Genomic DNA, 19,129 nt, shown 5'->3' with positions numbered 1-19,129 from the left:
ATATAAAAAAACAATTATTCCTGATTTTCAGAATCACGGATACATATTATGCTCACTATATTTTTACTACGCTTTTATTAGCTTGACCTGTATGTAACGGAATCTTTGAACCCGATTTTATACCTACTTTGAACGGTCTGATTAAAATAAAATTTTGAATAATTATCAAGAACCGTAGCATTACCATGAGTTGGCATAGAAACGCCACTATAGAAATGGTAAATAGAAAACTATTGTCATTTTGCTAGTGAGTAACATAACTACTATCGTTACGGTATTTCTTGACAACGTCTGTCAAATTAATGACTCATGGGACCGAATTTGTATGGCAATAAGATCATAATGACATTCGCTAGCGATTTGATTTCGATAGGGTTTTTACGTTATGTTCGAACTCGGAGAGAGGTGAGGGGGTTGAGGGGTTGTTACTAACCACACTTGTAATAAAAACACACTTGTATGTTCCACTGAATATATTTTATTAAATTTACAAGCGGCCTCTTATAGTATCTACGAAAGGTTCTCAACAGCGTGATTCAACGGCTATTTTAGCAGCGCCATCTAGTTGAATATTACGGAACTATCACATACAAATTATTTGAATATAGAACACAAATTTGAATATTGAACATACCGCCCACCAAGGGCAAGATGGACCTTGCCCTTTAATAACAAATTAACAATATTACAACAATTACAACCGCCCACCATAGAGAATCTAGGAAATACAAAGGTTAAATATTTACATAAAACTTTCTTAAATGAGTACCTTTAAAGCACTTGCACATACATAAACATTGTCCAGCAAAATTAGAATGTAGAATCTAATTTACTTATTATATTGTTACACATACAAAAAATATTAGTTTACTTTTCTATTGGTAAGAAACATAATTTCGACACAGGTCGTTTCAAAATTCCAGTTTTAGTTTTTAAAGATACAACTCTAACAACCTTGTCTTCTCCTGGATGAGTGGCAGTTATTAGACCATAAAGCCATCGGCATGGGGGCAAATGATCCTCCTTTATGACTACTACATCGCCCAGGGAAGGTTGTGATTGGCGATCAGTCCATTTATACCGATGTAAAAATTTAGTTAAGTATTCCTGCGACCACTGTCGCCAAAATGTTTGTAACATTCGTTGGGTATGTTGCCATCTCCTCAGACTGCTCACATTTGACTTTTCAAAATCATAATCAGGTGCTGCCACTGGTGGTTCACCTATTAAAAAGTGCCCTGGTGTTAATACCGTAAAATCATCTGGTTGGTCATTGAGAGCTAACATTGGCCGAGAATTGAGGCAGGCCTCTATTTGGGCTAGTACCGTGGCCATTTCTTCGTATGTCAGCGTCGAATTACCGACGACTCTCTTTAAATGGTATTTTACAGATTTCACACCAGCCTCCCACAAACCTCCAAAGTTGGGCGAATGAGGCGGTATGAAATGCCATTCGCAATGATTAATCGCCAGTGCTTCAGCTACCTCCTGATGCATACGCCTGTACTCATCAGAAGAACGTTTTTGTAACTCGGTTGCTGCCCCAACAAAATTGGTTCCATTGTCGCTCCATAACTGAGAGCAATTTCCTCGTCTGGCTACAAACCTCTTGAAAGCCTGCAAGAAGCCTTCCGTCGTTAGATCAGTCACAACTTCAAGATGTATGGCCCTAGTAGCCATACAAATAAATAAGCAGATATATCCCTTATGGGATTTATGACCTCTGCCCTTGGTCGTGCGGATTTGAATAGGTCCTGCGTAATCTACACCACTATGACTAAATGGACGAGTTGGGGTAACACGAGCAGCCGGCATTTGCCCCATCAACGGATTTCTAGTGACTGCTGAGTTTTTGACACAGGTTACGCATTGTCTGTTATGTGACTTTATTAATTGTTTTCCGCCCAATATCCAATACTTGCTTAGAATATATGCCAAAGTCAATTGTAGTCCACCATGAAGTGTTTGTTTGTGGGCATCAGAAATGATTAGTTCCGTCAGATGAGACTGCCTTGGTATTATTATTGGATGCTTCTTATTTATATTCAACCTTGAGTGTGACAGTCGACCTCCCACTCTTAATACACCATCGTTATCAAGAAATGGATTCAGTGTCTTAAGTTTGCTGCCTTTAGGTAAGTTTTTATTTTCTTTTACTAATTTAATTTCATCATTAAAGTTGTTCGATTGACATTCTTTAATCCAGATTGTTAATGTATCTCTTAATTCCTTCGCTGTAAGATAGTTTATAGTTATTTTAGGTCCTCTTGTTTTGTTGCAATTGACTATGAACCGCCTGCAATATGCCATGACTCGTACAGTTTTCGTTAACGAAGAATATTTATCCCATGTAGATTCTTCTAGCGTAGCACAGTGTGTTTTAAGTGCTTCCATTTCAGTCTGAACCTCTTTTGGTCTGAGATAGATGATAGGCTCACGAGATATAAAGTCTGGACCGTGAAACCATAACTGATTGTTCACCAGTTCCAAAGGGTGTAAACCTCGAGATGCTCCATCTGCAGGATTCTGTTTGGAAGATACGTGGCACCAGGTGGTTGGTTCCAAGTTATTGAGAATTTCTGACACTCGATTCGCCACAAAGACATTCCATTTGCTTGGATGGTCATTTAGCCAAGCTAGTACCACGGTCGAATCGGTCCATGCATGAATGTTGTGCTTCTCCACATTCATCACCTGTGCAACTTCCAACAACAATCTGGTAAGTAACACGGCACCGCATAGCTCTAACCTTGGAATGGAAACTACTTTTACAGGTGCAACTTTAGTCTTGGCCGTGACCAAGGTAACAGTCACCTTTCCTGCTGAGTCAAGTACACGGAGGTATACTGCCGCTGCGTATGCCACCTTAGATGCATCGCAGAAACCGTGAATCTCACGACAAATCTCGTTCACGTTCGTGCCATGCCATCTAGGTATACGTAATTTATTAAAGTTGGTCTGCTCTTCGCGGTAAGTCAACCATTCATTTAAGATATTGTCTGGTACCTTATCATCCCAATCAAGTGCCGCTAGCCAGAGCTTTTGAATTATGATTTTTGCTATTATTATGCTTGGTCCTACCCAACCTAGTGGGTCATAGAGACGAGATATATCTGATATAATTCTTCTTTTCGTTACAGGTTTTTTCAGCTCAGGCAGATTAACAACATAGCGAAAGGAGTCTTCACTTCGGTCCCAGGTAAGTCCCATTATTTTTGTAATATCATCTTCTTGTATTTTCAGGTTCCCAGTATTGTCCCCTTTTGTTTCTATACTTTTCATTACTTTTAACAGCTCATCGCTGTTACTGCGCCATTTTTGTAGTTCGAAACCTGCTTTGCTTAGTAGTTCGTTCATTTCCTTGTATACTGTTTTTCCTTCCTCGACGCTATTAACACCGGTCATTAAATCATCTACGTAGAAATGTTTGAGTATATTTTCAGCTGCTGAAGGATAATTTACACCGTGATCATGTGCTACTTGCTGAAGAGCCTTTACTGCCAAATAAGGCGCTGACGCCGTACCAAAGGTGACTCTGGTAAGTCGGTAACTTTTTATTTCTTCCTTATCATTTTCTCTCCAGAGTATGCGTTGACAATCAGCATCCCGCTGGTTGACCTTTATTTGCCGATACATTTTAGCTATGTCGGCTGACATACAAATGGGTGAAATCCTCCATTGCATCACAATGCACCTTAGTTCTGGTTGCAACTTGGGTCCAACCAGCAACTGATCGTTTAATGATAAATTATTTTTCCCTTTGCATGATGCATCGTAGACGATCCTTACTTTGGTAGTCTGTCTGTCATTTTTGACCACCGCGTGATGAGGCAAATAAATTGATTTATCATTATCAATCTCATCCTTAGGTACCACTTCCATGTGATCTAAGTGTAAGTACTCTTCAATTACTTCCTGATATGTTGCTTTCATTGTTTTGTTCTTGTTAAGACGATTTTCTAAAAGTTTCAGTCTTTTTTCAGCTATTTCCCGTGAAGCCGTTACTTCAGGAGTACCATTTCTGAATGGAAGACGTACGATATACCTGCCATCCTCATCCCTTTGAGTTGTTTCCTTGAAATATTGTTCACATCGTTTTTCATTATCTGTGAACATGGTTTCCTTAGGTTGCCGTTGGTCTGACTCAAGTTCCCAGAATCTTTTGAGCATGTCATTGCTTTCCGTGCAACAGTGCATAACTTGGATCTGCGAAATAGGATCATTTGATGGATTCACCATACCTGAGAGAATCCAACCGAAACTAGTAGCCTGTGCTATTAAATTACCAAACGGACCTTTCTTCATGCCTTCTTGTAGTATTTGACTGTATGTTTCTGCACCTAAAAGAAGGTCAATGTGATTTGGAACATCAAATTGTGGATCAGCTAAAACTAGTTCCTTTAATTCTGGCCAATCCAATTTTTCAACTTTTCTCGTAGGAAGAAGAGAAGTTATGTTTTTGAGGACATATGCCTTCACCGGAATCCTGACATCAGAATTAATCAAAGATTTGATTTCGATGGTAATCATCGCCTTGGAAATAATTTGCTTATCTCCACCAAGACCAGTTATTTTTCCTTTAATAAGAGTTTTATTTAAACCCAAATACTGTGCCGTAGACTCAGTGACAAAGGATGACTGCGACCCCTGGTCTAAGAGTGCGCGAACCTTGTATCCTACTCCGTTCCTGGAAGTAGCCTCCACTAGTGCTGTGGCGAGCAACACCTGTTGCTGAACTGTATCCTTTGCAAAACAAGATACTAATGGTGTTGGATTGGTTTCCCCATTAGCATTTCCTGAAGAAGAGGCAACATACCCGTTATTTTCATTGTTATTGTTGGTAACCATAGGACTCCTTCCCTTGGGATGCAGGAGCGAATGATGATTTCGTTTGCAAATGTAACACTTTACCTGAGACCGACAGTCTTTAGCCGAATGACTACCACCCATACAATTAAAACATATATTATTGTCAAAGACAAACTTACGCCTGGCATCTACACACTTTCTTTGGAACTCTTTACAAAAGCTCAGTTTGTGATCATTTGTACAATATGGACAAACAACATTTTTTACATGTAAAGATTTAATTTTGACAAGTTGGCTAACTGCAGGAGTTGGTTTGGTATTTAGAAATTCTAAAGCTCTAAACCTAGTCAATAAGAAATTCTTAAATTGATCATAAGTAGGCAATTCTTCACATAAACTAGCGATATTAAATTCCCACTGTCGACGAGTTTCTGGGTCTAACTTTAAAGTAAGAATATGTATGATTAAAATGTCCCAGCTCCTAATATCTATCCCTAAATTACTCAAGGTAGCTAAGCAATCATCAGTTGTATCGACAATAGACTTTAAACCGGTTGCGGACTCATTAATAAGATTCTTTTGACTTAACAATCGTTTTATTGCATGATTAGAAACAAATCGTTTGTTATCATAGCGTTTTGTAAGTAATTCCCAACATCGCTCAAAGTTTTCTTCTTGTATGGGAATGTGTCTAAGAATTTGTTCTGCTTCACCCACTAAACAGCCCTTTAAATAATGCAATTTTTTAATGTTATCTATAGTACTGTTGTTTATAATTAACGATTTAAATAGTTCCTTAAACGAACACCATTCCGAATAACTTCCGGAGAACGATGGAATATTTATTTTGGGTAATTTAGCTATTGAGATTGGGGGAGCTGTATGAGATGGTGTATGTCGGCGATATCCCACTACCGCACTATATTAATAAACTGAACAAAACGACTTTAATATGAGATTAATTTAATATGAGACTTTAATATCACTTTTATTTACAATTCGGGCAGAGTAATGGCTTACACGACTGATTAAATGCGAATGAACCACGCTCTACCAGCGCGTGGACTTAAATACTACTCGAGTGACAAACAGCATAAGAACTACCCTCTCACATCACTTGTTTTGTTATAACAAGTGACGTGATTCACAATATTTAAACTATAAATAAAATAACATTATATTTAAAATATTGTTTAAAAAATACGAGAATAAATATTTTAATATTATTATAATTCATATAATTTATTTGGTATGACTAACAAAGTGTTTTGAAGTACTACCGGAAGTCGTCCATATTTTAATCTAAATATTAATTCCACATTGACAATCAAAATTAACATGATAATAATTAATATTATATTTTATAAAAGGTCTCGCCGCCCATACGGCCATACTGACTCAGCGCGCTCTCTGCGCAATTCTGGTGTTATAAAAATAAACCCAAAATAAATATAACATAGTTATCAAATGCCTCGCCGCCCATACGGTCATACTGATTCAAGCGCGCTCTCGGCGCTTATTACAAATGAAATAAAAATAATAAATTTCTTTTGTGACTTAAAAAAAGAGAATCAAAATCAATAAAACATTTTACATGTAAAACAAAAATATAACATTTCTTTGAACATATACAGAGAGAAAACAAAATAATAAAAACATTTTAAACTAAAAATAACAATAAAACATTTCTTTGAACATAAATATTTGTAAACTTAAATTAGAGATAAGATAAACAGTATTGCAATATGGTACCAGTAAGCCCCAGGATCCAAATCAAACCAACCATAACAACCATCACCCATATTGGGATCAAGCTGACAATAACCGGCATCACCCATCCTGGGATCTAGCCCCCAAGACCGGGAAAAGGAAACGCATGGTGGCCAGCCAGCGTCAGGGAAAGGAAATGCGGACAAGGCAACAACAACACAACACAACACAATAACACACATCGGGCATCACCCATCCTGGGATCTAGCCAACACACAAATCAGGCATCACCCATCCTGGGATCTAGCCTCCAAGACCGGGAAAAGGAAACGCATGGTGATCGGCCAGCGTTATGGGAAAGGAAATGCGGAAAGGAAATAAATAAAGCGTAGTAACAAATTGTTTCAAAGTTCTCATTTACCCAGTGCCCATACGGCTCCACGTGTGCAAATTTGCATCTTTCTTTTTTTTTTTTAAAGAAAATAATTTGTTACAAAAATTGAAATGAAGGTTCAGCGGTCCAAATTGTGGCGTTGTGGCACCCAAGGACCACGCGCACTCACTTTTAGCAGGTATCGACAAACCGCCCCTATGTCTCTCCAGCTAGTGCCATCTCATACTTAGCGCACTCAAACCAACCCTCCACTGGCCATCCGCGGCATGGCCATCGTGATGAGTCAAACGTCCTCGTGTGCTGTTCCTGTAAGACAGAAAAACAAACGGCGAATATTAGAATTTCCGCTCGGCCAATCCTGACAACTCGTGTTAAGGTTATTCGCCACGCTAAAACTAAAAGACTAATGATGAATAGTTTATTTCAAATCACATGAATCTCTCAACGCACAATAGTACGGTTGGTACTCAATTTCGACCTCTTTTACATTACTATCACTTTTCTAATTAAACAAAATTTTACACAAAATCGATCGGTCGCATTGTCTGTATAAGATTCCACATTTTCTACAACGCCATTTAAACAAAAGAATTAGTCCCTTAACATTAAACTCAAACGCGTAAAATAAATTCCAACGAACTATTATTAATATATATATTTTTTTTGTTTTTTTTTTTTTTTTTATAAACTAAGAGCTTAGCTGACCAATTCCTTCTAATTACTAAAATTACTTAGACCAAATACATCAAATAATTAGAGACATTTAACCACTACATGTGATTGATGGATAACCCAGTAACCTCTTATTACTTTTTATTAACGCAAATCCACTTACATGAATACACATAGTTTCTACTGAAACTAGACCTCCGCCATAGCTGCCTGCCCAACACATAATACGGCTACACGACAACCTCTGGTACAGTCCGATCAAAGTGCTTACTCAAGTTCTCAAGTCATTATTGTAACTACTTTAAATAAATTTAGTTAGCTTAGCACCAATTACCCCGTAATATACCCTATTTGTATATAGGAAAACAAAATGACAAGTCTGGAAGTTCATCAAAGACATTAAAACCCAAATTTTATATATTCTAACCTAAATCACCTTCACCTTGCTCAATACAACACACCGTTAAATTCAAACACGAGCGCCACTGAACGCTACGGTATCATATCTTCGCTGAACCCATATCACAAACACATCTATTAAGCCTTTACCGAAGACAACTCTATTCGCTTCATCAGAAAAAGAAATGAGGGACCTTATGAATCGGCTTGAGAGTACAAGCTTGGACTTTTGCCTTTTGATAAACAGGAGCAAAACTAAAATTATGATGATCGACCGTTCTGAGTCACTACAACTAACAAATCTGCTCAGCGACTTCGAAATCGTCAAGGAATTTCAATACCTGGGGTCAGTCATTAATGATAAAGGAAACTGCGAAACTGAGATACGACGCCGCATCGGTATGGCTAAAACGGCAATGAACCAACTTACCAGGGTCTGGAAGGACAGGAATATTACTAAGCGTAAAAAAGTTCACTTAGTTCGTACGCTCGTTTTTTTCCATATTCCTCTACGCATCGGAATCTTGGACGCTGAAAGTAGCAGACAGACAAAGAGTGGAGGCATTTGAGATGTGGTGCTGGCGGCGAATGCTAAGAATCCCGTGGACAGCCTTCCGGACCCACGCATCCATCTTAAAAGAATTACACCTAGAGCATTCCCAACGTCTCTCCAGCATTTGCCTGCACCGCATACTTAAATACTTCGGTCATATTGCCCGAAGAAATAATGACAACCTAGAAAAGCTACTGGTGACAGGCAAGGTGGAGGGCAAAAGACCCAGAGGACGCAGCCCAAAACGATGTTCAGACCAGGCATCGGACCATCTACCGGTCAGCGAGGCGATACACCAGGCCACTAATCGGAATCTCTGGAAAGACGCTATAAAGCAAAGAAGTCACGGTCCTCAGCATTGAGGGACCGACTATAGAGAGAGAGAGAGAGAAGAGAGTCTCCATTGAGCAACGTGTAGACTATTAAAATAGCATTAATACGACAAACTTCAGAAAATTTTCACAAGAAATAATGAGTGTACCCGCAAAAATCTTAAAAATTCGTAATTCGTAAGTAAATTCTTTCCCAACAGTGGTCATATTCTTGTAGCCAAATTCTTTTTTTAAAGCATAAAGTCACTTACCGAAAAGGCTCTTACTAACTCACCGCCTTGGTTTTACCAAAGTCAAAAGTATCCTGCCTTATAGCGAAACGTAATATTGACCACCTTCCGGTACGTTTGCGGTCAACACAAGTCCAGTATCGTTGCAATACCACCAATAAGCAGCTATAGTAGATTCTTATCCTGTGAACACTCAAATATTAGGTGAACATTATAAAATTACAAGATAGAAATAAATTGAAACAATAGACCACCCAAGTGATTATAAGTATCAAAATGGCAACGTGTCGCCCGTATGAAATAAACTTGTCATACTACACTAGGGTCCACCCCAAAATTGCACTGCTCCATACGTTCAGTCCCGCCATAATCAAAGCATCCAACGGCTGTCATACGCTTTACCAACGGCGTGGCTTCCTAAGGCTTCGTTTAAAGCAATCCCAGGAAAATCACCAAACACGCGCGCCAAATGTGCGCGCCATTGCCCCGAACCAAACCGAACCAAACCAAACGTCACCATTGATCTCCATCATGACCATGTGGACACGTAGGACCATCCCACCGCTGCTGTCGGCGATATCCCACTACCGCACTATATTAATAAACTGAACAAAACGACTTTAATATGAGATTAATTTAATATGAGACTTTAATATCACTTTTATTTACAATTCGGGCAGAGTAATGGCTTACACGACTGATTAAATGCGAATGAACCACGCTCTACCAGCGCGTGGACTTAAATACTACTCGAGTGACAAACAGCATAAGAACTACCCTCTCACATCACTTGTTTTGTTATAACAAGTGACGTGATTCACAATATTTAAACTATAAATAAAATAACATTATATTTAAAATATTGTTTAAAAAATACGAGAATAAATATTTTAATATTATTATAATTCATATAATTTATTTGGTATGACTAACAAAGTGTTTTGAAGTACTACCGGAAGTCGTCCATATTTTAATCTAAATATTAATTCCACATTGACAATCAAAATTAACATGATAATAATTAATATTATATTTTATAAAAGGTCTCGCCGCCCATATGTACTATATTTTACTTGGAATTTTGATAACTGGCATTGCAGTTCACATTTGTAGTCTAAATAAATTTCCTCTACCTTGTCATACATCTCGCCAGTGACGTATATAGACTTTTTTAATACATCGGGTGGATAATTCTTAGCTAACTCCTCGTGTCCTAACATAAACCTTGACCACAACTGTTCTAAACCCTCTAACCTTCCATTTACGTATTCTAGTGTAATTCTTTCCTTAGGAGACTTTTTATAATTCAATTTACTTTTGTAAACACGTGCCGCTAAATCATTTTGTAAATTTATAATTGACTCCATTATGAACCAATAACCATAAATTAATAAGTATTAAACTTAATAATAATTAATAAGTAATAAGCATAAGTCAATAAAAACTACTTTCAGACAAAATTGCAAATTCAGAATGTTCAAATTTTACAAGTGTTTGACGTATTTATATTGCTCAGAAATCGGGCATAGATTTATATAATTTATATTAAATTTGTAATGTTCTATGTTCTAATATTAATTCAAAAAGTTTTTTAATATCACCAAAGAGTTTTTTATAATGTAAATTACTCACTATTTTCTTCGGTTTTACTTAACCTCATGTGATTTGATTCACACGACCTCGGGCTCCGCTGCCCGTAGTGTAGCCTCGGGCTCCGCTGCCCGTAGTGTAGCCTCGGGCTCCGCTGCCCGTAGTGTAGCCTCGGGCTCCGCTGCCCGTAGTGTAGCCTCGGGCTCCGCTGCCCGTAGTGTAGCCTCGGGCTCCGCTGCCCGTAGTGTAGCCTCGGGCTCTACTGCCCGCCGAAGTTCAATTTCCTCGGGCTCCGCTGCCCGTCGAAGGTTGAACTGCCTCGGGCTCCGCTGCCCGTGGTCGTTGCAGTGCTCCGACAGCAACGCTCCCTGCTGCACCTCACCGCTGGCTCCGCCTGACAGTCACCTCCTCAGGAGACCGTCCGAATTGACAACCATCCACACTTGGTCGTCTGACTTGCGTTTGCGACAACAATCCGCTGCCCGCAAGTCCGTTGCTTCACAAAAAACCCTCCAGTCCAATCTTATAGAATAAGATGGATCCGGCTCGAAGGACCATGTTCGAACTCGGAGAGAGGTGAGGGGGTTGAGGGGTTGTTACTAACCACACTTGTAATAAAAACACACTTGTATGTTCCACTGAATATATTTTATTAAATTTACAAGCGGCCTCTTATAGTATCTACGAAAGGTTCTCAACAGCGTGATTCAACGGCTATTTTAGCAGCGCCATCTAGTTGAATATTACGGAACTATCACATACAAATTATTTGAATATAGAACACAAATTTGAATATTGAACACGTTACGAGCGGGTCACACTACGGATTTTAGTTCTACGAGGACCCACCAGAGGCGCTGTACAATTTTTCATACATTTATTTTACGCAGTCGCTAGCGAGTAATACTTTTGTAAACTCATGGTAGTCCTACCGATGACAATACACGATTTAAATATTTTTATCCCATTCACCTCATCAGGATCGTCAGGAATATGGATTAACGGTTTTCTTTGTGCCATTGTAACGTGGTTTTTATAGTTTAAACTCTAATAATTATTTAATTGTTATTTGCTCTACGGACTACCGTGCGTTAGGTTAATAGGTACTTCATTTTTTAATATTATCCGTATATTTTTATATTCGTTTTCGGTTATTATAATTGATGTTTGTTTAATAAAAGCAAAACAAACCAATAAAGACATTTCTATTTAGCTATTTCTGCCCAGTATCAAAACGTTATTTAATGATATATCATACCATATTAACTTACGAATATCTTTTGACATGGTCAGAACATCGTTCTATACTTATCCAGTCGTAAGCAGACGTCATAAAATAGCTCTCCTGTTAAACTGGCATCATGCTATGATAAATGATACGACACATGCACCGCGTCACTTCATTTATCTTCCCTCGTAAAAACTTTATCACTCTTTTCGAGCCATCCAGAAAGTAAATAGAATGTGAAAATAATGACTTAATTTAAACACGCCATACGCAGTACCCACAATAATAATACAACTATTAATTAAAAAAAAGAAGTTTAACTGCAAAAAATGTAGCCTCTGTCATTCCAACAATTTAGACTAATCTAACGCCACATCATATGTTAAAATCCGTCAAGTCGTTTGGGCTTTAGGGCGTGCCAAAGAATGAGACATTCTTGAAGGTGGTAGAAACCTTTGTGGTTCGACTCCGGCGGCACCACCGCCACACCTATTTCTACCTAATAACAGCGGTGTTAGGCGCTGCTGTGTTCCAGTTTGAAGGGTGTGGTAAGGGAGACAGACTTTTCCGAGTCGTTCCAGCTTAGTCCTCAGGGGTAGCGGCGCATCTGTGGCCGACCTTAGGTAGGAATATCTAATCCTATCTGGGGTTACTTACCATCGAGTGGACTGCATGCTCGTCTGCTACTCCTATATTATAATAAAAAACATACTTACATAAGCTCTAAGAACATTACCCTCCACAATCAGGTAGAAAAATATCTGCCTCACAATTAGTTTAATGACTAACTCACAAATGAGACCATGTTAGACTTGGTGGCAACATTGAGGAAACCTGCATACCTGAGAGATTTATAGAAAAAACAAAGAATCTCAAAGTATGTGCAGTCTACCAATACGCACTTGGCCAGCGCGGTGGACTATGGCCTAATCCTTCTCATTATGAGAGGAGACCCGTCCCCAGTAGTGGGACAGTAATGGGTTGTTGATGATGATTATCTTATCATCAGATGGACTGCAAGCTACTCCAATCTTATAACAAAACAGAGACTTCACTCATTCAATAAGTAATATTTTTTCTTGTGAATTTGAACTTATTACGGCGAAACTGATTCATTCATTGATTGGTCCAAACCGTACGCTAATTGTTTTAGACTTGCTTGATACGAACTAGCAGGCCTATAATGAAGCCATTAATATTCGTAAGCGAGACTACATTTGCGCGCTGTCCGTCTGATATTAGTGGTCACAGTCCATGGTCACCTGCCACCAAATCTATGTCGATACTTAACTTTTTTTGAAGAAATTGAAGTAGCAACGGAAGATACAGTTTACCTGATGGTGAACGGCCACTGCCATCTAGTGAACCCTTAATTGGTTTGCAGTTCCGCCTAAACTCGGTCACAGATAAGTTGCTATCCTTGAGTAGGTACGCTATTGAAACGCCTCATGAAGTGCTTCTGCCTTAGCGCACTCTTCAATTCAGAAAAGTCCCTAACAATACCGTTAAAAGGCATAAGGCACCATGACCTATCTTAGAAATTATTGGAAGAGGAATAATTAGACCAAAGACAAAATATACAGCCCGTTACATTAGGTAGCATTTTGGAATTTATTGGAAAAGGAAAATTTTAAAATAACCAATGACAAATCTACGGCGCAGTTTTGTATGTCGATGAATTTTTTTGTTCAGCAGCTATTTATGAGCTTATCCTCAATACAAAAGGATTATTTAAAATTATGGCTACTGGTCTACTACTCTATCCATTTAATCACATCAACATAGAAACCAATCAATAAAGATTATGAAACCCTCATTTAATATGGTAGAATAAATACGTGTATGTCACCATAGACATTTTAGTGTGATATTTATTATATTTGGTGAGACATATTTGCGTCGGCAGCACCGGAAATTAACTACGGGTGGTAATAAATTGGGTGGAATTAATTTGCGAATCTCCAGATCTTAATGAACTTATATCGCAATTTGAGTAGATTTCAGAATGTTACTAATATTATAAGGATATATGTATTTATTTCTTCGTTTCTATCACTTTTCTTTTATTACAATTTTTTATATATATAAGTAATGTAAAATAGTCGTTGCAGGCACTCTCAATTGATGTCTCCATTTTTTTAATCAGCAAAGTAAACAAATCAGATAGAGCTCTACAGTCTGCTACCGAAGCATTATAATGGAATACTTGTATACCTCTTCGATTAGAAAGTAGAGACTTTGAAAGTGGTAGAACCCTTTGTGGCTCGACTCCTGCGGCTTCACCGCCACACCTATTTCTGCCTCATAACAGCAGTGTTATGCGCTGTTGTGTTTTGGTTTGAAGGGTATGGTAAGGGAGACATACTTTACCGAGGCATTCACGCTTGGACTTCAGCGGCAGCAGCACATCTGCGGCCGACCTCAAATAGGAATCTAATCTTATCAAAAGTAGATTAAATATGTCCATGGGCAGCAGTAGCCCCTTACCAAAAAGTTGATTGCATGCTCGTCTGCTAGTCCTATATTATAAAAAAAAACTCCAATCTCGAACCATGACTCTTCTACTAACTTTATTAAATATTTTTTTGCTTAAAACATGAACACAGATTGATTAACGACACGGAAATTCATGACCCCGAATATTGAAACGTTGTGCAGTTAACTAAGAAGCACTTGCTCCTAGTTCAGCTATGGCATCAAGTAATTATCGAGTCGCGGAAGTTCGCCCACTCCGTATGGAGTTACTAGTTATTTTAGGCAATAGAACTTGCACCGAGGTACTGGTATAAGCAAATCATGTATTATTGAATAAGATATGTTTTAGGGTTACGTTCGCAAATGGTAAAAACGGAACCCTCGCAAACCTCCGATGTCTGTCCGTCTGCCGCGCGTCTATCCGTCTGTCACAGGGCTCTATATTCTGAATCGTAATAGAAAGACACTTGAAATTTTTACAAAATATGTATAAGGTCGGCCGCTTTAAATGAAAATAAAAAAGCACATAAAATCAATCAAAGAAAATGGGGGTCGCTAAACAAGAAACTACTATTTTTGTATAATAACAGCAGCGCTTAACACTGCTGTTATTAGGCAAAAACTACGTAAGTATTTATATGAACTCTACTAATTGACACTTAGCCAGTGCGGTGGACTATGTCCTTTGAAGGTGGTAGAACGCTTTATGGTTCGAATCCGGCGGTATCACCGCCACACCTATTTCTGCCTAATAACAGCAGTGTTAGGCTGTGTTTCGTTCTGAAGAGTGTGGTAAGGGAGACATACTTTTCCGAGGCGTTCCAGCTTAGTCCTCAAGGGTGGCGGTGCATCTGTGGCTGACCTCAGGTAGGAATATCTAATCTTATCTGGGGTTGATTACAGATGTCCATGGGCGACAGTAGCCACTTACCATCAGGTGGACTACATGCTCGTCTGCTACTCCTATATTATAAAAAATCCTTCTCATTCTGAGAGGAGACTTGTGCCCAGCAGTGGGTCAGTAATGGATTAACGGTGATGATAAAAATCTTTTAAAATAATTATCAACATCCACTACGATATGTAAACGTCGTTAATCTGAACTTTAGACTGAATTTAAGAAAGTCTCGTTTTAATTAATATCGCTGCTTTTAGCAGATGGAAGTTGCACTTTTAATATTCATTTCTTGTACAAGTTATTTTAAAGCGCTTTAATTTATTTCATGTTTACTTTAATTTCAGACGGAATAAATATTTCGTTCTCGTTAAAACGGATCTTGTACGATTAAATGATCGATTCGGATATTAATCGGTTACATGATTTAAAGATCGTGAACATGAAGATGTCATTAAGATTTTTGGTTATTTCTGGTAAAATTTTCAAGTTACCTATTGTGTTTTTTTTGGAAAACAATTGTCGAAGACTTTTGTTACTTTGATCTACAGATATTGTTGCTCTATATTAATATCTAATGTTGTATCATCCATATTCACAATCTTATGAAACCAATGTTAATATTTCATATTACCAATATTACCAATCTATGGTGCAAACATTTTATGCTTATATGTACTTTTTATAATAGATAAGCAAACGAAAATATAGCCCACTTGATGACAAGTGGCCACTACCGCTCACAGATATCTGTAATTAACCCCAAATAAGATTCAAGCCAGAATACAGCAGCGTTTAACACTATTGTTATAGACAGAAAGAGGCGTGGCGGTAGCCTCCGTAGTCGAATCACGAAGGATCCTACCAGCATAAAAACAGCTAATAATGTACAACACACACACACACACACTCACACACACACACACACATACACACAAACACAAACTACACACAAACAAACACACAAATGTGCACGACCGTACGCATAAACGCACACCGTCAATTATCTGCCTATACTAATTGTGTAATCCTGTTTTGGCTTAATCGAAAACATACTGTATATATTGTGAAAATATTATATGTATTATTGTTATTTGTTGGATTACCTAATAAATCCATCCATCAGCCTTTTGAGGTCCACTGCTGGACATAGGCCTCCCCTAATTGGCGCCACTCCAACCGGTCCCGTGCCCTTTGAAGCCAGCGGTTTCCCGCCGTCTTCTTCAGTTCGTCGGTCCACCTGGTCGGGGGGCGGCCTGAACTCCTTTTGCCTACGCGTGGTCGCCACTCGAGGACCTTCCTTCCCCACCGGTTATCGGTCCTCCGAGCGATGTGGCCGGCCCATTGCCACTTCAGCCTGCTAATTTTGAGAGCTATGTCGGTAAGCTTAGTTCGTCTACGGATTTCATCGTTGCGAATCATGTCTCGTAGCGAAATACCAAGCATAGCCCTCTCCATAGCACGCTGAGCGACTCTGAGCTTTCGAACTAGGCCTACAGTAAACGACCACGTTTCGGCGCCGTATGTCATCACTGGCAACACACATTGCTCGAATAATTTCGACTTCGGCACTGAGGAATTTTGGACGAGAAGATACTCCGTAATTTCCCGAACGCAGCCCAGCCGAGTTGGATTCTTCGAGTGACCTCCCTCTCAAAGTTGGACTTACCCATCCGGATCGTTTGTCCCAGGTAAATGTACTCGTCAACAACTTCGAGAGGAGTGCCATCAACAACTACCGGTACGGGTGTGACATGGACATTTGACATGATTTTCGTCTTGTCCATGTTCATCTTAAGACCCACCCGTTGTGAGGCACTGTTGAGGTCTCCTAGCATTTTACTTTACCTAATAAATAAATAAATAAATAACTAAATGTAATTTAGAACATATGACTATTTAAATCAAAATTAACTTTTGCACTACTTAAGACTTGTAAATTTTATCCTAAGAAGTTTCAAGAGTAACTAACTTCAGGTAGGAATGTCACAATTAATTTCGCTTATTAAAATTTAGCGCAGTGTTGCTCTCCTGCAAAATGCTCGGAGTAAGTAGAATTAATAATGCTGGAATTATATTTATTTTTACTTTAAAGAGTATCTTAAGAGAATCTAATTTAATATACAGTTTTATTAAAAAAACACGTTAGATTTATGTCGTTTTTTTTTTGCCGTGATAATTTATTTCGAGTGAGTACGCACATAACTTTGAAAAATCAGAGTTGCGGGCCTGACATTCGAACTACGGACTCCTCGATAGAGAGGACATTCTACTATCACTGCTTTATTATAAATATATATAAAATTCTCGTGTCTCAATGTTAGTTACCGTACTACCTCCGAAACGGTTTTACCGATTTTCACTAAATTTTATATGCATATTCAGTAGGTCTGAGAATCTATTTTTCATACCCCTAAGTGATAAGGGTTGTTCAACCTTAACACTTTTTTATTTATATGGCAACACGTTTGCCGGGTCAGCTAGTAAACATATATCATTGAATTTCATCTTATTCAAAAAGAGCAAAGACACTATAATATTAATTCACCAGGGCAATACAACTGCAGCTATAAAAACACTGCAACAAAAATACAGACGAGTTTAACTGACATAAATTATGATAATTATTTTGTGAAAGATTTCCCAAATGCTTATTTACGCTTGAAAATATGAAAACTATTGAGCTATTTAAATAATTATCTTGAGGAATTATTTATGATCTTACAATAAGTATTAAGTTAAGATTAAAACTACTTCGCAACAATCCGCTACAAATATGTATGATGGTATATATTTTAAACCACGCAGCATGTACCACCCTCCCTCCCTCATAGGATGCATGCAGATGCAAAAATTAAAAATATACACCACCATACATACCACCACCAACACGTGTTTCGCTCCAAAACGGAGCATCATCAGGGTAAGTTGACTCTACGACGGTTAACCGATTAACCGATTAACTTATTAGCATGGATTTCCGCAAAGTAACGCCTGATACAATTAACTATCTTACAATAAGTATTTGAATATCATAGTGAGTTAAGGGTGGGTATGTATATTTGAAGGGTCTAGGAAGACACGTGAGACAGCATTGGTACTCTTTAGGGATAGGGACATATCTGTGGCCGATGACTCCGATTGTATTTGTAACTGATTAGGTACTGACCATTTATTATCAGGTGGACTGCATACTTTTACTGCTTTCTATATAATAAAAATAAAGGTTTGATAACGCAGAAACACACGCGACGCACAAAGCCCTTGAAGGTGGTTAAGTTCCCTAAGTTTTAGACTTAGGGGACTTAACCACCTTCAAGGGCTGCAACGCATCTGTAACCGACCTCTGATATCAATTCAATCCTATTTGAGATAGATTACAAATGTCCATGAACGGTAGAGGCCACTTACAATCTGATGGGCTGAATATTCGTTTGTAACTTCAATTTCAATGAAAAAAGTACTTCACGCTCTCACCGGATCGTAACGGAACGCATGAAGTGTTTCGGATATTCTGTGAAATTGTTTGCTTTATGTTTACCAATATTTTTGGAAATAAATTGGGACCGGAATGAAATTACTTTACGTTTTGTTATTTACTTTAATAAAATAAACCTTCCAGAATAAAGTAAATATTGAAGAATCAAGAATTTTATTCCTCATAATATAATTTTAAATTCTCTTATTCCAAATACATTATTATTTTCACTTCATGTACGTAAATACAACTTATATGTTCGTAAAATTTTGGAAATGGTAGCGCCATCGGCTACGACATTTACGTGAAACACCCACTATGTTAGAAAAGTAATATACATATCTAAATCAATTAAGATATTGAT

The 19,129-nt window shown here is 38.2% G+C and overlaps 2 protein-coding genes across 6 annotated transcripts in view; both read right to left on the bottom strand.

Annotated features, from left to right (window-relative positions):
* The window catches only part of FDL (fused lobes), a 178,447-nt gene that overhangs the window by 132,423 nt on the left and 26,895 nt on the right, over positions 1 to 19,129 (bottom strand). The window lies entirely within an intron of this gene.
* LOC140752534 (uncharacterized) lies at positions 868 to 4,848 on the bottom strand. The gene has a single exon (XM_073086872.1). It carries the CDS (start codon positions 4,846 to 4,848, stop codon positions 868 to 870), a length of 3,981 nt encoding a protein of 1,326 aa, XP_072942973.1.

Source organism: Epargyreus clarus, unplaced genomic scaffold (assembly GCF_041222505.1).
Source record: "Epargyreus clarus isolate Ecla_fem2 unplaced genomic scaffold, WU_Ecla_fem_2.2 ptg000024l, whole genome shotgun sequence".
Taxonomy (NCBI): Eukaryota; Metazoa; Arthropoda; class Insecta; order Lepidoptera; family Hesperiidae; genus Epargyreus; species Epargyreus clarus.
This window is presented reverse-complemented; position numbering and strand designations above follow the sequence as displayed.